Source organism: Saccoglossus kowalevskii, chromosome 17 (genome assembly GCF_978046115.1).
Source record: "Saccoglossus kowalevskii chromosome 17, keSacKowa6.1, whole genome shotgun sequence".
NCBI lineage: Eukaryota > Metazoa > Hemichordata > Enteropneusta > Harrimaniidae > Saccoglossus > Saccoglossus kowalevskii.
The window spans coordinates 17460477-17482107 of NC_140657.1; the positions used below are offsets into that span (position 1 = coordinate 17460477).

Here is a 21631-nt window from a genome sequence, read left to right on the forward strand (position 1 = left end):
GATCTTGTCCCATGCAAAATGTCATGCCGCCGCCTGATACGAACACTGCATCTTGCACTATATATGTTAGTGATATTGCAAATATATATCGTCCAATATATCGTAATAGTCACTGCCATCACGTCAAACCCATGCTTAAGCTCACCAATGCTAGGTGCATATTAAAACGTCAAGAATCAAGCAATGAATCCAGACATTTGAAGTATCGCGAGATGAGGAGTTGAGTGACGTCACCGTCGCCAAATCGACGCATGTGCGCGTTGTTTGTTTACCCTGTGAACGTTTGTGCGGCGCACCAGGAGCTGCTAAATGGTGCTGTGCATTTATAGATAATAAAAATGTGACAATTTGACAAAATAAAATGTATACACTATGATCATAAAAACTGCGTTGGTCATATTTCAAGCAAACACATTTATCGCAATGATAAAAAAATGATAACATTTACAGTTATATTGCTACCGCCATACACTTCAACCTCGTGACTACGAACAGAATTGATTTACCTAACTCATTCCTAAGTCTCCGCGGAGAATTTACAAATACCAACTGACAGGACGCACAATGTCCATTGCCGTGATGGATATGAACTATATAACGCAGTTTTTTCTGTTGTTGATATCTGTGACTGGTCTGCCAATTACCAGTGGCTTGCTGACCCTAAATAATAATGCGTATAGCGGACTCACGGTGGCAATTCATCAAGATGTCCCCGAGGATGACCGACTCATACCCAGTATACAGGTAGAGTATGTTAAACGCGCAATTCTCGGCGTGCAGCGTGCATTCGAGTTTCGTGTAAAGAAACATTGCATTTTGCACGCGCTGTGCACGTCGCATGGGACCTATATCGAACACGACGCGGCGAGACAATTTTACTGATTTCAATTCGATGTAATTTCAACTGTAAAGAGCGTCGTTACTAACATAATTTTTGGCAAATTTGAGTAATAAAAGACACAGAACATATCGTGTCCGACGTCCAATAACACACACACACACATACATGGTTCACATATTCTGAAATTTTACTCCGTTATATGTGTCCGGACCAAGACTATAGTGACTGCATACTACATACTGCAGTGCATGTGCTATTGTGGTATGTCCATTGAGGTCCACTGGAGAACATATTTAAATTTGCTGGGTTTAACGCCCTAAACTAAACGTCGTCGTGTGCATTCACGTTCTGACCTATACAAAGATGTCCTATACATTATCGCAGTGCATTCAGCATAGATGACAACTTGGAGAGCTTGACCTTTACATACTTCAATGGTCAGACAATGACTATGAAATGGATGGTACGCTGTTGTAAATGAACACGTGACATGTAGTTACGTTCAACGTACATTCAAGTTATGTTCAACATATATTCTAGTTATGTTCTACGTACATTCAAGTTATGTTCAACATACAATAAAATTTCTTCTGTTTGTTTAACATGATATATTATACATAGTGCATACACCGATCGTGTTCTGTCAATATAATGTATTACCCCTGTGTCATAAAGGGAACTTTCATAAAAAAAAACTATAACAAATGACCGATGTGCTGTACTTATGATCAAGTACTCCAGTTGTGCGATGTCGGATAATGTACGACCGAGTATAGGTAAACATACTAGGAACAGAACTTAACGGTGCATTTAGAGCGAAGTGTGTGATGGAGGGGCCATACCGCTGTTGGCCATCATCCTCTGTTTACATATGTATCATTGTCATGGCAACAATGATATAGTTATTTTGAAGTGTATCATTTTGAGTTTGTTTTGGATTTTAAAATTACTTCTACTTTAAGCAAAAATGCCCAGGAATTGGCTCTGTACAGATAACAGACCAATCATCGGTGACTGCTATTATTCGAAATATTGACTGGAATGGCAAGGGGCTTGGAAACTTGAATGCGCCCCTGAACCAGTGAAAATTAGAAAATAAATTATTTTATAATATAAAACATTTCATGACTAAAACCTCGCAGTTGTTTGTCTCCCTATATGTGAAATGTGCGTGTTATCAGACACCAACAAGTATACAGTTATTAAAAAAATCGAATACATCCAAATTTAAAATTCACTTAATTTCGCTTCGCGTCTGATATCCATAGAGATCGCCGCGTCCTTTTCTAGCCAGCATTGACTGGTTAATTGGTTTGTTTAACGTTTCATTTGATTTCAGTATTTCGACGCTCTCACTCGTCCTGAAAGGAATGTATTGGACACACAGTTCCTGTACATGTCTACCTTCTTATTAACGCATGTACTGCGTGTCAACCAAAATAACCGAGACCGCCTCACAAAATGACACGCGTCTAAAATAGAGATATACCGAGCTCGAAGCAGTATCTACTTGCTAAAGTTTTCTTTTTTGGTTCAGTAATTGTCAGCCAAGTCCGAATTGCGTCCGCTTTACTGGTTTTAATATAACAACTATTTAAAATGTTAGCGGGTGAACTTTTCAAAGCTAACTTGATAATACTTGGTTAGTATCTCCATGGCAACGCAAGTCTCAATCTATTCAATTACATGTTGGGTTGTATGCTTGTAAACTTCACCAGACGTTTGTCATATTTAACTTCTTTCTGAGTGATTCAATGGAAAGCAGCGCCATCTTTGTTCCGTCCATGGTATTTTTGTGTGATATTTTGTAAAGTTAGACCACAGGGTAAGACGATTTAAAAGTAAAATAAAAACTTGGGCACCGAATCACCATGAAAAAAAGCTTGGTTACGCCCTCTTTTTAAAAAACAAATGAGTCTATTCATTTGATGTAACTTTTCATTCAGCCATACATCAGAAAATGGTTTCAAATTTTCTGCATAGTTCTAGTTAGCATATTTTTCTCATACATTTATGGAAATATAATTACTGACCTTGTCTGGTCTTTAGTAACAGATGTCGGTGCTTGTCATAATCGTAAGTTACAGGTTTTCAGTAAAACAGCGCGAACAGCGGGAGAAAACTGTAGCGTACTAGTAGCAGAGAGTGAATTAACCGCGTGTAGACTGAGTGCATTGTTATGTGGGATATGTCATGATACTCCAACACTACACAACGATACAACCACTACTGTAAAATACTTTATTTTAGCTGCAATTAATTTGCGCTGAAAAGACGGCTGTTTTGTTTGGAGTTTATTTTTGACTGCTGTTTGATGGGTTGATGATAGAATATGTGGAAATTGTATATTTGATGGATTTTATTTTCACTGAATTACCCCTTGAGCGAAAATATTATTAGAGAAGCGAGATCCTTCTAGGTGATCAGTTTCAAGGTCAATATCGCGATTACAAAGCTAAAAACTTTCAAATTCCTTTTTATTTGGGACTGTTTAGGGTGTAAAATGGGATTTGGCGAAAGGGCATTCAAAAATGTCCGTATAAGCCACATTTGTTCAAAAAACAACAACAACATTATGTTAAATTTGCTAGGGTTCCACATCCAACACGTCACGGCGCGTCAAACTGTGGCGATTTAAACCACGGTCACTCAACTAACTCATAACACTAATGCACGATGCATGTTATTTGTTCCAGGCTGCGTTGACGCAAACGTCAGCTTTTCTGTTTAAGGCAACCAACAATCGTGCTTATTTCCATGAAATAAACATCATTGTACCAGATACATGGACACCAAAACCGGAGCATCAAGTCCGAACCGATGTCACATATGAGGATCCATCAATTGTTGTTGAGCTGCCCACTATATCTTCCCTACCATACGTTAACCATAACGGGGACTGTGGTGGACAGGGAGACTACATACACCTGACTCCCACATATCTAATACACGACATATACGAAATGGTGTATGGAAATAGAGGTAATAATTAAGAGTCGATTGTTTTTTATAGTCGCTCGTGTGTTATTGATCTTACCAGATTTCTGCTAGTATCCGCGGAAAAATTCCCTTTTTGGAACTATCTGTGAATACTTTCTGGTGTATATTTGGTTTCATATTTAATGAGTGATTAGTTTGTTTTCTGAAAAAAAGATGGTCTTAATTCCCGAACTTAATTATGGTAGACATTCTCATGTCTGTTATAATACTAACGTATAGTTATGTAATTGTGGCATAAACTCACGCTAGATTTACACCAGAAAGGAACAGGTGTTGGCACTGTCAATCAGCTACGAGTGTGTAATTGAAGAGAAACCGGAAAGGGCGTACATTGAATAACAGTGTCTGCTATATTATATTATAGGAAGGTTTTTAACAACACAGTGGGCCAAATATCGATGGGGAGTTTTTGAAGAATCTCCGACAGCAGAGGGCGTCCCGCAATTTTATTTCTCAAATCAAACGGGAAACGTCGAAGTCACAAAGTGCAGCGGCGCCATCACCGGTGAGACGTGGTATTATAACACCACTGTATATCCGTATCATTGGCGAGATTGTGAGGTGGATGAAAATACAGGCGTATACGAAGACGGTTGTATGTTCATAATTGATGCTAATCAAACTGCCACATCGTCTCTTATGTACATTCTTGACTTTGAAGGGGTAAGTAGGTCATGTGATGGATGTACTTACGAGTACGTACCAATAATAAAAATCATTATTGGCCTTAGAAAGTTGTTGATTTGTATTTACATCGAAATGGTTTTCAGATTATGAATATTCCATTCGGATACTCTGATCAGGATATCTTTTAGTATATGCCGGGGGAGGCCGGGCTGGATGCAATTGATGTCTTGGAGCGAGCCGCTGTTCGGAATCTACATTTTTCGAATTTCGACCCAGAGTATTTTTAAAATTTATTTTCACTGCTTTTTGACGAATTCAATGTAAAAAATAGAAAAAAAGACATATTCGCTAGATTTTATTTTCACTGAATCATTCATTCAAAAATAGCGAAAATAGCGAAAATTAGTTCCAAGCGAAAATAAAGTATTTTACAGTACATGTGTATTCAAGGATTGCTTTCCTTTAAATGCAAGACCCACAATGCACCGCGTTTTAAGGCGTATCGGAGCGCAGGTCGTTTTCTGTTCTAATAGGGAATACTAAATCATACTTGGTTCACAATTGGGTGTGTTTTTAGGCGAAAATTGTCGATTTGATCTTCGAATCACACACCCCACCAAACGGGAAGCCCAATGAAACCGTCTAAGTGCATGATACAAGATGAAAACACGCCTTATTTGTCGTCTGCCAATAATAATTTCTGTTTCTATTCTGTGCTAGATTGATTATTTTTGCGATAATTTGTCAGACGTTAACAGCTTGCACAACCACGAGGCGCCGACACTACACAACTCACGGTGTGGTCGAAGGAGTGTCTGGGAAGTCTTGCGACAATCAGAAGATTTTGCTGGAGGAAAGAATGCACCAACATCTTTGGAAAAGGCACCTCAATTCACAGTGATACGGAACAATAGCGACGACACAGTGGTGTTAGTACTGGACACGTCTACAAGCACTATTGTAATGTCTGCTCTTAGTTAAGCATTTTTCAAATTAACATTGAATTTGTAAACAAATGAATCTGCGTGCTATGGCTTAACTTTGCCTAAGATGGGAAGGATAAAGGTCCCGGTTTTTATAGAATTAGATACATACATGCTTTAATATTCTGCATTCTTTACTATTGCTTTTTCTCAGCCTGGAAATGCGTCAAGACATGGAAGAGACGTCGCTACTGAATATATCTTATCATGGGCTCCAAACGCGACAAAAATCGGCATTGTCACTTTCTCAGATACCGCAACAGAGGCAGCGCCACTAACGGTCGTGATGGGAAAGGACACACGTCAATTATTGGTTGACAGCATCCCTGTGAAATCCTATGGTGGTTCGAGCATTGGGGGCGCTCTACAACTGGCAACACAGGTGCGTTATCAGAGGCGCGTTTATTTGTTTTGTAGAATAATGATTACACCTGGTCGATTAACATTTCTACTTGTTGACGGTACATAATAGTAATGGACTGTGCACCCCACACGATCGCAATGTCTATTGATCGCCCGTTGCAATCACTCGGCTTCAGTGTCGGTCTGGTTGTTATGACATAACTGAGGGTTCACACATTGTATATTATTATGTACAAATATTGTGATTGTCTACGGGGTCAATAATATAACATGTATTACACACTAGCATTTCAGTTAGAGAGCTCGTCATGGATTATTTTTTAACAACCCCAACGAATACACATTATGCTGTAGTTATGTGACCTCATCGAATGTTAATGCCGACAAATACGAGCCTTTTATGTAGCTGCAGTTATGTAGCTCACTTGGTTTCGCTGTCGGTTATTTCGTTCGTCGTGGTGTTAACGCGAAACCAGGGAGCTACAGTTCCATCCTATGTGAGTTACCATATTTTACCGAACTGAATTCAGGTCGGGCCGTAAACAGCCGTTTTTTTTATTATTTTCGCCCCAAGTTTCTACCTTTCTACTGTCGATGGGTCCCGAAACTATTTAACCAATTATTCTGAGAACGATAGCCCGAAATTGGTCGATTTCACGACGAAAACCGCGGAAAATGTTTCGCGGTAACACCACGACGAACGAAATAACCGACAGCGAAACCAAGTGAGCTACAGAACTGCAGCTAGCCTTTTATGAGGAAACAATTCACAAATGCAGCCTCTTGAAAAATGATACACATGAATTTGAATTAACATTGGAAATAAGAATTAAAATTAACTATATGGTTTAAATAACAAGAGTGTGTTGCGTTTCAATGTAGCTTATCGCGTCCCAATCAGCGGTCAAAGATGGCGGCAGAGTCATCGTCATATCGAACGGAGAAGAGAACGAGGCACCGTTCATATCTGACATTGCCAGTTACGTCACGATACACGGTGTGATTGTTGACATGGTAACCCTGCCAGGAGGGTACGAAGTGAGGCTACAACAACTGGTGAAACAATCTGGTACTGTAAAGAAGCAATGATTATGCTATGATCGATTAGAAATATATTGGCACCCAAGTATAAACTGTTAAAAATAATATATAATTACAACACTTGACCAGCATTGAAATGTACACAGAAACATAACCATCTAACTGTTGTTTTTCGACTTTAAACCAAATGAACACGCACGTCGTGCTTGTTATTACCGGCAAATTAAATTAAACCAGTCGGCATGGGTCAGATGATATAATGATAGAAAGACTCCGCTGCAGTCGTTCAATCCCGTCATTCAACTGATATATCTTATACTGCATTATTCTTTACAATTATCACATGGAAACTACATTTCGATGATTTAATTGTATTATATTACACAAATTATTCATTTAAGAATAAACCAATGCATACTTGTCTGTTTCTAGGTGGGACAATTCACCCTTACGAAAAATTCACTAAGAGAACCAGCAAAGCAATGCAAGCAAGCAGTGAAACTATGGACAGTTACAAGGTACAAACAAGTTATAAGATCTAACATTTTCACACCGGTTAAACAGCCAATGTCACGTGTTAAAGAATAATATAATTCATTGTAATGTTGCTGAACAAATGTGATGAGCATTCTTTTTACAGTGCAATACAGTGCATATATTACTCTTGGAATAAATACAGGGTTGATCGTTTGAAATCGAAGTGTAATCTTTTCACATACACATGATATATCCAGAAGTTGTGTTTCACTTATTTGTATTCATATATTATTTCCTATCACTGAATTTTGCTTTATCCATCCACGCTTCATTGTGCTAAGAATTTTAAAGTTGTCATAACATATGGGTGAGTATGAGATATTTTGCCCTGTGATTATGCTTTAAAGGCGGTAGTCGTCGCACCACGCATGCGCAAGATATATGGGTCTCATATAAACAAAGATGGCGACTTTGACTGTTGCACAGATTAACGAGTACGAACTGAGATGTTACCAAGCTTTAATTATGTACTTTTTAGGTGATTGTAAGGTATCAAAGGAGTCACCGGTAGTAATTAATGGAAGTCGCGCCAAGTTCAACCCTCTAACTTGTGATTTCCATTAGAAGAGCGCATTGAATTGTGGGAAAATCAATGTTTATCAACACAAATGTCGCACATGCGCAGCGCGACCACCGCCGCCCTTTAACATATATTTTTCATCATACTTATAGTTAACTCTTCTTATTTATCAATAATGTTGGCACATGTACTATTTGTGCCTCTATCTATTTACATTTGCACAGAATTCAGGTGTAATTTTCACTCTAGATGGAGGAGGCATTCATGACAATGTGTCATTGATTGAAACAATGGTTGCAGTGTTTGAATTCAGATGGCAGAAATGCTGCTTTCCGATGTTTGTACGACTTATCACTCCTTCTGGCATTACGATCACACCGCAATCTACAACCTACTATATAAATACAATGACTTGTATGGTTGTTATAGATACCAGCAATATTGATGATGTAAGTACTGCATTGCGTCATATTAAACAGAGACGGCGAATCAACAACCAAACTGCCGATAATTCATATCGAGCCTGTTATATGTACTTGTATTGGGGGATTCTATTATATATTCTTTTCTGTGAGTGGAAAGGCGGATTATGCATAGGTCAAAGTTTAACTAGTATATTTTACAATGCTGGTTGAATAAATATATAATTTTCCTATTTCATATTTGTACCACGACTGTGCCATTAGGCCGACATCATCGTTCGGCTATGTCCATGGTTATATACCGTAAGCATATGGCATGGCGTATCTGATCAATACCAAACCACATTCGCGTCCAGAATTCTCGTAATCGCTTGAACGTCAGTTGTTGTCACTTTTCTCATAAACACCCACATATATTTATCCATATTTTTTGAAACAGTTGATCAAGGCATGTAAGCAATGGAAAAGTATGCACATTAGGTAATTTATAGAAAAATTCTTAACAATTTGCAAAAAGCTGAACTGCAATTTTGACGGAAAAAGAATTGCGTCCAAAAGATTAAATGCCCGTGAATTGCCAAACACCTCTTATTTCACGATAACAGTGGCTCACATATACCATGAACAATTGATGGTTACGGGACTCAAGACAATATCCAATACATACATGTACAATTAAAGGAAGATCCAATATGTTTATAGTTTATTTGCGTTGACTCATAGATTGGAATATGGAGATACACGGTGCAGAACCCATCTAATTTGACGCAACGAATAGAAATGTACACTCATTACAAAGACAAACAAGACGCTCACAGTGCCCCGAATTCACCGGAGAATAGATCAGAACATATGACCAGTGACGTAACTGCACCGGCACGAATTATAGATTTGAAAGCGACAGTCGCGGATTACCCAACAATCGACGCAGTACGTCGCCATGGCAACGTTTCACTGTCCTGGACAGCAACTGGTGACGATTTGTACAATGGAACAGGTATGTATCTAAAGCGTATGTTACAGATGACGCTATTAAACAATACATAATGTAATTAATTAATCAGGAAGCTGTTCGATTCAGACAAAGAAATTAATAAACAGCAACTAAAATGAAAAGGGTAATAAGCTTTCCTGGGATTCACAAAAAAATACAGAAAAGCAAAAGAACAATTACTATCATCTCCTAACGTTGTGCATATATTTATTATTCCATGCGCTGAACAGAAGTGACAGATGGTTTACATCTCAGTATTAAAATAGATTTTAATGAATTTTATTGAAATTGACATAACCGTTGACACAAAAAAATGATGCAGCAAAATATTCAAAATCGATTGACGTTTGAAAATGATTACATGGTTATCGCAGACACTAATGAGTTTTTAACCACGAAATGATATTTATACCATGCACTCTTCATTATCATTCCACGGTGAAATGCGACTGCCGTCGAAGAGTTGCCGGGCAGACCACTGAACTCAACATAAACTAAAGACAGAAACGACCTCCGCGGCATATTGCTCATTGCTTTGTTATTCAATGGGACACCTGATAACATAGGAATGCCTAATTTGTTTTAATCACGAGATATAAGTTTTAATAAACTTAGTGTATTTATATCTCCTTAGCATCGAGGTATGTACTAAAAATCAGCACAAATTACTCCAGGTTATTTGAAGACTTCCCGTCTGCGAGAAACATTAATGAGAGTGATCTGGTAGAGGATAGTGCGGAAGTGACCGCACCAGAACCCTCAGGAAGTCGCCAATCTATTGTGATACGACTGAAGAATTTGGACGAGTCTCCGGCCGTTTATTTTGCAATAGCTGCTGATGATGATGCTGGAAACCATGGCGAACGTTCGAATATTGCCTCTGTCGATATCAACGGTGAGCGTCTTCTCCTACACCAAACTTTCGACTTGAAAAATGAATTCATGATTTTAATGAGATATTTCTATCCACAGAGTTTACAGCATCAACAGTGAACACACCCACTGTGAATTCCAGTACTATATTCCACCAATCAACATTTACCGGTCCGTTTAGGTCGTCTTCCACTTCTAGGCCTCCCGTCCTGTCCAGTACGTTATCCGTCACATCTTCCATTCAACAACAGACTGGATACAATGCATCATCCTCATGGCAACCAGGTACTAAACAAGACACTGGCTATTTAACTTAATTAATGTAATGTGATAAATGTAGTAAATGCAATACTCGCCTCAACCTCCGATTAAGCGTGTGATGGTGTGTCGACAATGCATTAAAAATTTCTTAATGGTTTTTGCAACCAAACAGTGGCAAACAAGTTAGGTGTGAAACTTAAAAAAAGGGGCATTCCTAAAATTTCACTCCAAATTGGTACTAGTATTGTAAACTTTGTTGTCATAACGCACCTGTAGGTTTTGACAAGGCAGAATCAGATGTGACAGTTAACTGTTATTGTCAATATATCATATGTAATTTTACCAATAGTGTTTAAAGTACATACCGCAGCACTATGGGTCATCGAGTTTGTGTGAACACCTGATAGAAATGGTCAGTCTCGTCATGAATGAATGAGAAAACAGTAGCAGTTTGTATTTCAGCAAAAAAGATAAATATTAACATTGAAAAAACTGCTACACCTACGAGGGGCCATTTTACGCATAACTGTGTTGTCAGCACGCAATATTCTTAACATTATAAACGCACGAATTTGGCTACTTATATGTGTACCGGATCTCTCGTACTTAAACCGGATTGTGACCACATCGACAAAAAGCACCACCCCCGTAGCAGGACCTACTTCTTATCACGCCTCCTATAATTGTTGATAGTCGCCATGGTTACCACTGTGTACGAGACGACCTCTGTTCCTTGCCATGCCGTTACCGAACGACTGAATCGATATGTCTGCTGACTAATTTATATGGCGTGAGTTTGAAAAGCCCTTCAAATCAATATCGCGTCTCTAAAGCAGCTTGTGTATTTGTGTTTTCATACATTTATCATTTCGTACATATGTCAGTCGCGTTAATAAATTGTCATATCAAATGATCTCAACAGTGATTAATTGCACTAAGCTATTCTCGTAGGAGCGCAATCGAATGCGACAAACAATTATTCACACAAACAATCCTCAAGGAACAAAAAAAAATAACCAAATAACCATAACCAAGTCCCTATTGCGTCATTTATTTATCAGATCATTAGTTTTGTCGCTATCTGTCAAGTTTGCGATGAACTTTGATACACTGTTGGGGAACAACTCAGTACTTTGATGTAAGTCGAGCACAATGTGAAAGATAATATGTAGCCCTGCGCTTACACTGCGGTTATTACACAACACGTACGTACGACTGATTATTAAATAACGCACACTTCCACTTTTATTAAAAAGAATGCTAAAATCGTTCACACGCCTCACATTTAACAGTTTAAAATTATTATATCAGTATGTTTTTTGTTGTGGCATAGTATATATTTTTAATCAGATATGGTCCTACACCAGTGAGACAGTCAGTTATTGGGACCTGTCAACACAAACATGGCTACTGTGGCGTTACTGTGTATATGCACACATTTATATATAATCAACTATATAATTACACGGTAATATAACTTTCAACTAGGTATAGGGCATGGACAGAGCGTGCCTCGTATGATCGCAAATGTGCAATTGAAAACCTTATATATATATATATGACACCTCTTTCAGACATTACACCAACAGCGTACGTACCTGGTGCTGTCGACGATGTAGCTACTCCCTCAACAGGTAGGTATCACAGTCCACGTATCGACGCTTTGCCTGTTTGTAGTTTCCACTGTCTCTGTAGACTACAGGGCAGCGAAGTGTGTCGGTCAGTGGTTACGTCGCCTTAGGGTCTGTACGCGCATGTCATGTCACCATGTCTGCAGTGATCTCTATAATGTAGTTCATAAGGCGTGTGACACAATATACGAGTTATAATTTAGCAACCAAAGGTTAAATTGTGTTTGTACAAAGATAAAAGAAGTCTATAAATTGGGTCAATTATTTGTTAGCTGCCACCCTGGTACTCGCTGACCGATGTTGCTGTGACTGCCATATTAATAAGCGCAGAGTTTCGTGGACAATGGTTATGACTATTTTCACAACTAAACCACCCGTCAGTGGGAGTAAAATGAGATCGGGGTTCCGTCGCCCGGAAATTATTTTCTATAAAACAGAATATTGAATATTTTGATATTGAATAATATATCTACTGTGACGATTTGACAGATCACGATATATTTGACCAAGTAAGCAGCCTGTATTTTACTTTTATTTTCTCATGAAAAAGATACACAATTTTTCACTACTAAAATTTTCCGTGCTGGGCACACGGTGAAAAAATATATTTATTGTCTTTTGAGGTACTTGTTCATGTATTCAAAATTGAAGATGACTTAGCGGTGTTATTTTTACGTTTTTACTGTTGTATACGGAAACCTATGCAAAAATTGTGAGCAAACGTTTTGGCAATTTTTCACAAAAAATAATTTAACAAACTTCGACATACTGCCAAATAATACATAAACAATTAAAAATATGGACAAGAACATGTAATATTGTCACTGTTATTTTGCTCTAAACTATGGCACACACATTCTAGTAATTTAAAATTCGAGAAGCTGCCAAAGCTGAATCTGTTAACAACGCAATTCTACTATTATTTAGCATTTTTGTGTATTTCACTACAACAAGCATATATTATATTATTCAAATAAGACAATTTGAATAATTTGACTTCAAAGTATCACCTCATGAGGCGTTTCAAAATTTGGAATATTTTATTATTTGATACGATGTTTGGGTTTTTCCAACATGCGTTCATATAACCGTATAGCTACACCATTGAGCAAGGCAATTCAGAATACGCATATTCAACACTATGGTATAAAACGGTATACTAAGGCGAACATAGACAACGTAGGACTTGCCGAACTCTTAAAACACGAAAGAACATATAAAGCGTCACATAAGGCATTCGTTGTTTTAGTACACCTTAAACACGTTAGGAAAGTGGTATTTATAATCGGTAATGCGTAAGTAAAAGGTATTGAGTATTACCACGAACACTCTTGAGTAGTCTAATTCACCAAATAAGACATAAATCACACAATCACTCCCTTGTATATCCACGATGTATACAGAGTAAACTTGCCATTAATCTGCAGTGTAACGACTTACGTCTATAAATTCAATGTTGACAAAACCAAAAGGCAAATAAAACGTGTTAGCTGATGACGTCAACAGGCAGTCTTACAATAAATCGTGAAAATGATGCATTTATCGTGCATAAGTGATTCCTGAATTTGAATAGCCAAACCCCCATAGTTATTTCCACTACCTTTGCGAAGGTATTTAACAAGGAGGAAGTTGGCACCCTGAATTTGGATAGCCAAACTCATAGCAATGTCCACGACACTTCGTGAAGGCATTCAACCAGCCCATTAGCACTCTCAATATGAATACTAGTAGCCACACACCCATAATTCAGCGCACGACGCTTTGTGAAGGCATTTAAGAAGACAGTGTATTCTTTTGGGGGGGGGTGGTAAATTGTTCGCAACATACACAAGGTATTGAAATGAATCGGGTCGGCAATGTACTCGTCTGTAAGCGAATTGAACAAACGAGGGCATAAACGGACACTTTCTGAAATTACTTGCAGTGTTTGCGAAAAAGACCGGATTTAATTTTTGTGTACATGTATATGCAAATTTCTTTACTGACATGCCTTTTAATAAACCAATCATTGAGTTGTTCCAATAGACTGCGCTGTGATCGCTCTAAAACAAGTCTCATTGAAAATAAATAAATAATCAGTTTATTAAGTGAATACACTTAATGATATGTGCCAATTGCGTTTCCACATCATGTGTTGCCCTTTTCATAACTTGTGATTAACTTTGAAACCGAACGTTAGAAACATTGACTTCACCCATTTCAGTGTAGTGTGTAACACGTTATCTTCAAACTCACTTCCTAATTCATTATATATGTTTATGACGAAATATTATGTCTAACTTTTCGAATTTGGTGAGTCAATACGCCGCAGAATCTTTCGACACCAGAGGGCGCGTATAAACAGTGTATTATTGTAATTGTTATATGTGTATCTATCTTTTGTAGCATCAACAGTTATATTCAGCACGATTGTCGTCGTCGTATTAGTTTTGTGTGTTTCCGTTTTATCTGTTGCCAGTTATCAGAAGTTGAATTGTAGGTACGTAATTAAATTTGTCTTTCTGGTACACGTACGTCTTCACGTGGCAGTCTACGTTAGTCTTTTGTGTCTTCGAACAAAGAACACAATTATGGCCACCGTGACCCATTAACGCGGTAATTGCATTTTGTCATCCGCCTTTCAAAGACATACTACATTCAACGCGTTTAACGACAACGCATCTTCATAACTATAACTTATGTTCGAATGTTTCTTTTTCTCAGAACTAGAAAAATACAACCACTCCAAAACAAGAGCGCTACAGAAACCGAGCATAGTGTCGTTATTACTCTTGGTGATGTTGATTACATCTAACAGATGAGAGACAATGGATCATATAGAAAGAGATTTCTGCAACAGTGACTCTGCTTAGCGAATTATATTACAAGAAGTCACATCAGCACGTGTAAACAAAAACGAATCCACCGTGCTTCTAGTAATGTGGCATACTGCAAATATAACAGTTCTCTCACAAATTAACAACCAAATGCCCTGTATACTGTACGCATCTGGTTTATCATTGTTTTAGAAATCTGTAAGTTATGACACATTTTAATGATTGTTGTATGTATATTCTAATCGTGTTATACAACAGCTGGACCGTCTGGGTCACGGGGCACTCGGTGTCAACTGGCGGCGAGTCCTCTAGTGCGAGCAGTGAGTGCGAGAAGATTTGGCACGCCTTAGCCCCCGTGACGTCACAGCTAAAGATTAACTGAATTTTAGGCAATAATTGCACATTTTAACTTTGAAAAACTTACACGAATAAAGTATATTGTAGACACATTTAAATCACAACTATCGCTGCGAGCTCCATTGTAATCAACATTTCAAAATTTATTTATTTACATGGTTCAGATTTCTACTATTTACCTGTGTAGTATAACATTGTATTACATTGTATCTTGTTTATCATTTAATGTTGCCATGTTAGGTGTTGATCTTGCCGCCTCTTTCTATAACCCTTGACATCGTAACTAAGACTAATTACTTGTTGCTATGATAGTGGAATCTTCCACTTTGAATTGAGCCAATCATAGTTATGTATTCTATTTTGACAACATTATGCAAATACTCCAAGCTACCAGATTTTTGGAGGGAGTAGTTCTGGTTTTGACTTCAATGTAGTCTGACGTGTTGTAATAAAGTGAATCTCACGGAACTCTGACTTTGTCCCATAGAAGTCTATTTTTCTACACAACGCAACCATATCTCATCCACCACATAATTTTGGTGACGAGACCAGGATCGAATGTGGACTTAATTGCGGAACTCACAACATTCTACAGAAAATTGGTAACCTCTACAAGTAAACTCATCAGCAAGTTACAACTTATCGTTTGAACTTTTTTTATTAATATTCTTCAATTAACATTTTCATCTCAATACTTCAACTACTCTCAAACTTCAATATGGCACCTAAAAATGTAGCCAAACCTAAACTTGTGGGATACATCGAAGCAAGAAACAAGGCCAGACTACGCCTTGAATCAGTTCTAATTCCCGCCGAACAAGGTGTCATTCAATACAGTACTGCATCGGCAGCGAACACGATGGCTATTCATACTGACATTCTCACCAACAAATGGGCGATAGATAAACGATCAGAGGAATTCATTGAAACTATCAAAGTGCAGAGGTCGACTCCACACACCAGGAATTTATTAACTCTGACAGAGATGAGGTGGAAATCTACGCGCGAATCAGTCGTATCAACCAGTTTCTCGACGACTGCAAACGAATCGATACAGTCAAATCCACAACCAGTTCTACAGTTCAACCCCGCCCATCGTCCGATCATCACAGAGGAGTACAGCTAGCGAAACTCGAGATTGCTAAATTCTATGGAGACCCTCTGAAATGGTGTGAATTCGATGACAATTTCAAACATACTGTGGACTCTATTCCTAATATCACCGATGTCCAGAAATTCGCATACTTAAAGGCCGCTTTGGATGATGAAGCCAGCACTCAAATACAAGGCTACATTCTATCTGCTGAAAACTACAGAGCTGCTTACAAACAACTTGAATCAAGGTACGGACAGACTAATCAAATAATACAAGCTCACATGCGATCACTTATTGCTAGACAACGTCCCGAAAATACTGCTCAATCACTTCGAGACTATCATGACAATTTGGAAGTAACCGTAAGATCACTCGAATCACTTGGAAAACCTGCTTCAGGATATGAAGACTTCCTAATTCCTCAACTACTTGATAAGCTACCAACAACTGTCGCGTGCCAACCCTACCGAAATATGGACCCTACAAGGACTGAGCGAATTGATGCTGAAAGAAATACGAATTCGGGAACTGGGACAATCTACTACTTTCTGTGAGTTAACCCCCCCCCAACCCGCTTCTATATCTACCTTCAACACGAACACTCAACGCAAATCATACTACAGAGGAAACACTATTTCACGAAATAATGCATACTCTCGCCAAAACAATAATCATAATACTGCGACATTTCGTTCTTCTGATAACCCTACTGAACAACGACACACTGAAACACGTCAAAGTAGCGATACGCACGCGAGTCGGGCTCAGTCGTGAGCTACTCAGCCGACGGGCGCGTTCCCTACCGCGCGGACTGTGACCGACAAGACCCCTTACTGTGCATACTGCAAGGCAGTGCACTATTCTTCTGATTGTACCGTGTTCGGCACGCGTGCTGCTCGCATCTTCAAAAATAAACGCTGTTTAAATTGTCTTGGCCGACATTTGGTGAGCGCTTGTAATTCACGTTTCACGTGTCGCATTTGTAAACGAAAACACCATACTTCGGTGCACGCTGACAGTCCGAATACTGCCAATATAATGTTCGCTCATGCAGCTCTTGATTCTAAGGGACCTACGTCAAATACGGGTCAAATCGATGACCCAGCGCCACCTCGAAGGGTGCTTTTGAAAACAGCTAAGATAAACGTTACCGTTGACGGTGTATCTCAGCTCGCTACCGTCTTATTCGATGAAGGTAGCGATAGGTCTTTTATTTCTGCTAAGTTCGCTCAAACTTTGAGAGCGAGTCCAAATTATGTCGAAACTCTTAATCTCAAATCTTTTTCGAATCCTCGGACGGGCTTTCGTACCATACCTCGTACCACAGTACATCTCCAACATCGAGATGGTACAAAATCCGCTATTGACTTGCTTATGGTTGACGTGATATCCGAAGGACTTGACAACAACGTCACGTATGATATTCGAAATTTACACCACATCCGACGGTTACCTCTAGCACACCCTCCCTCTACTGACTTGACTATGGATATTGATATTTTGATTGGTGTGGACAGGTACTGGGATTACATCACTGGTGTCGTAAGACAAGGTAATCCAGTTGCCGTGTCTTCACTTTTTGGATATTTATTATCCGGACCAATATATACACATAGACGTCGCACACGCCATAACAATGCACATACATTTCACATCGCGTCAGTGAAATCTACAGACATTGAGATGGATAATCGAATTGCTACCTACTGGGATCTTGAAACTATTGGTATAAAGGATACTATCGCACCTAATATACCAAAACCCTGCTCTGATGAACAATACAAAACTTACACTGAACATTCTCTAACTACGGAAGACGGACGCTACACTGCAAAGTTGCCATGGAAACCTGATCACCCCATTCTACCCACTAACTTTAAACTCGCTGAAATTCGTACACGAAACATGCTAAAGATTTACTGCCTATTGATTTACTTTCCATATATGATGGAATAATTCGCACGACAATATTTCACTACTGCTGTAAATAACGTCGAGCTTCATGTATTCTCTGATGCCTCCATGCGTGCATATTGAGCAACCGCGTATATACTTACGGAAACGGGCGAATCTTGTCTCGTGATGTCAAAATCAAGGGTGGCACCCGTTAAAAACCAATCTTTTACTCTTTCCCCGTCTCGAATTAATGGGAGCAGTTGTGGGGACACGACTAAGTGTGTTCGTCGCCGAATCATTCGATGACAAATACAAAATTACTAAATTTTATTTGTGGTCAGATAACCAAATAATTCTTTATTGGTTACAAAATCGTGGCAATCCAGACTTATTTACGCGTAATCGAGTGTCTGAAATTCTAAAACATAATCAAGAATTTCGATATGTACCCACTGAATCCAATCCGGCATACCTTCGCACCCGTGGATTATCCCCAGAAGATTTAAAACAATCTACTCTATGGTGGACGGGACCAAGCTGGTTGTCTGATTGAGAGAAATGGCCGGAATGTAAACTGTTTGATGCTAAAGATGTATCCGAAAATTCATCGTGCAAATCAGCGAGACATCGTGAAATCGAAGACGCAGGTGTAACCGGAAGTACCGCTGATATTCAAGTCTGTGTGCCCAGAAACGAAAACGTGTATAAAGGACAGGGAAACGCTCGAATCAATCCAATTCAAGTTGTAACCGTGACCGAAACCCCTCATGACGTAAACCCGAGTATTCGTGAAACCGAAATTGACAAAATCAATGACTCTGTCTCCGTGAATCACATTTCCGTGGACAATACTCAAACTGATTGACATCTTGATTCTTCTACTGTGCCGAACACTCCGTCTCCCGAAATTACCCGGACAGATTCGATTGTACCAAACTGTGTCAACACTTTGGAAACTTCGAACCCCAATGAATCCGAATCGACCAGGGAAAATCCTGATATCGCAAATATTAAGTTGACATTTCTAAATTCAACCGTCTGTCCCAACTACTGATCGTCACTGCATACGTACTTCGTTTCACCGAGAAGCTAAATTCGCGCGTAAATCAACGCAGCTCAACATCGCCAGAAACTATATCGCCTTCACCGGAAGAAATAAATAACGCTGAAACGCACTGGGTCAAATCTGTACAACGTAAACATTACGAAGCTGAACTACAGTCGCTACAGCATAAACGAAAAACGATCGAACAATTACAATACCAATTACGATTATATATTGATGACTGCTCTATACTACGTGTCGGAGGAAGACTTCAAAATTATCTCTACCTCCTTGGACAGTACATCCAATTCTACTCAACGGAAATCATCCCTATACCACGCTGATTATACGCGACGCTCATACGCGACTACAACATGGTGGGCCCGTTACTACAGCTACAAAAATACGCGAACGATATTGGATCCCTGCGATACGTCGCCATGTAAACAACACGCTTCGACATTGTGTTGTTTGCAGGAAAGTAGACGGTCTCCCATATCCGCGACCAATTCAGACTGCCCTACCGGAATTCAGAGTTAAGGAATCCGCGCCATTCGAATTTTGTGGTGTGGATTTTACCGGACATTTATTTGTTAAAAATCCATACAACGGAACTGTTCTCAAATCGTACGTTTGTTTGTTTACATGTTGTACAACACGTGCGATCCATCTTGAGTTATTGACTGATCTCTCTACTACGTCGTTCCTATTAGCAATGCGTCGCTTTACCGTACGCCGCTCTACACCTCGCTTCATGGTATCTGATAACGGATCAACATTCATTGCAGCAGCAAATGAACTAACTAAATTGATGAACGATCGAACTGTTCAACAACATCTCTCCATCAACAAAATCACATGGCGGTTTAATCCGAAACGCATGCCTTGGGCAGGTGGACTGTTTGAAAGGATGATATCAATAACAAAGAAGTGTATACGCAAGGTATTGGGGAAGGCTAACGCAAGTTTTATTGAATTATCAACTTTATTATCCGAAGTGGAATCTGCAGTAAATGACAGACCTTTGACTTATCTGTCGCCAAGTGTTGATGATTTATCACCCCTGACGCCATCCCATCTCCTAAATGGTCGTCCACTACGAAGTCTGCTTCAAATCAATGCCAGTGACCCTAATCCTAATTTCGAACTGAATAACATTACTGCTAACAATCGAGTGCAGTACCTCTCTACATTGCAGAATGGTTTCCGCAAACGCTGGGTAAATGAATATCTGACTTCCCTTACTGAGCGACACTTGTACGAAATTAAGGGAACCACATCAAATCGTATTTGTGTTGGAGAAATTATTTTGATACACGAAGATGTTACTAAACGTGTGACATGGCAGCTAGCACGAGTTACCCAACTTCTACCTGGAGCTGATGGAATTGTTCGTGTTGTTGAATTAAAAACCAAGCATGGTAAGACTAATCGACCGGTACCTCGCCTATACCCGCTTGAACTGAATGCAGAAACTCCTGAGAACTTACCTGTTCTAATCACTAAAGAAACGGACAATTACTTGCCTGTTGCCACTGACAACGAAATATACTCTTTGAACACAGTAAGACCCTTGAAATCGAAAAGGGCTGCTGCGATACAGGCCGCTGAACGAATTCACTTACTACAAGATGAGAATCTTGTATAATTCTAATTGTAAGCAAAGACTGTAGAATTATCATAAATACGTGTTTCTGTCATTCATTGTATACAATTGATATAACTCTATATAGACCACAAGATCACATTAATGACACTGACTCTAGTCGAAGAATCATATGTTATGAACATTGATCTAATATCAAGAACTCATAAATCGATATTAAATACCATATTGATGTGTGTATACATGTACCCTCTTTTATACTGTTGTTATGACAACCTTGATATATGCCGTGTTGAGAAGGGTGAGTAATAGCACCCTCAGTTCGCTTGATTTTTTTGAAGAAAAAAAAAATTCTAACTTGATGATTCATATGTTAAATTTTCAAAGTTGATTGACTTGTTTATGAGACCTTTCGCTGCCGTTGGGAGTATATCGCTGAGAGCTCCATTGTAATCAACATTTCAAAATTTATTTATTTACATGGATTAGATTTCTACTGTTTACTTGTGTAGTATAACATTGTATCTTGTTTATCATTTAATGTTGCCATATTAGGTGTTGATCTTGCCGCCTCTTTCTCTAACCCTTGACTCGTAACTAAAACTAATTACTTGTTGCTAAGATAGTGGAATCTTCCACTTTGAATTGAGCCAATCATAGTTATGTATTCTATTTTGACAACATTATGCAAATACTCCTAGCTACCAGATTTTTGGAGGCAG

At 38.9% G+C, this 21631-nt stretch overlaps 3 protein-coding genes across 3 annotated transcripts; all 3 read left to right on the forward strand.

Moving 5' to 3' along the window:
* Positions 1–579: 579 nt before the first annotated feature.
* Positions 580–14887, forward strand: LOC144353208 (calcium-activated chloride channel regulator 1-like). Its single transcript, XM_085491911.1, has 14 exons — positions 580–744; positions 3538–3823; positions 4206–4504; positions 5189–5428; positions 5606–5833; positions 6697–6883; positions 7288–7373; positions 8137–8361; positions 9058–9331; positions 9963–10223; positions 10301–10486; positions 12037–12096; positions 14479–14572; positions 14797–14887. Exons 1-14 carry the CDS (start codon positions 580–582, stop codon positions 14885–14887), a joined length of 2682 nt encoding a protein of 893 aa, XP_085348037.1.
* A 2513-nt stretch (positions 14888–17400) lies between these two features.
* Positions 17401–18318, forward strand: LOC144353209 (uncharacterized). The gene has a single exon (XM_078009798.1). It carries the CDS (start codon positions 17401–17403, stop codon positions 18316–18318), a length of 918 nt encoding a protein of 305 aa, XP_077865924.1.
* A 1700-nt stretch (positions 18319–20018) lies between these two features.
* On the forward strand, positions 20019–20951 carry LOC102804968 (uncharacterized). Its single transcript, XM_006817252.1, has one exon. The coding sequence runs from the start codon at positions 20019–20021 to the stop codon at positions 20949–20951; it is 933 nt and encodes a 310-aa protein (XP_006817315.1).
* The last annotated feature ends 680 nt before the right edge of the window (positions 20952–21631 follow it).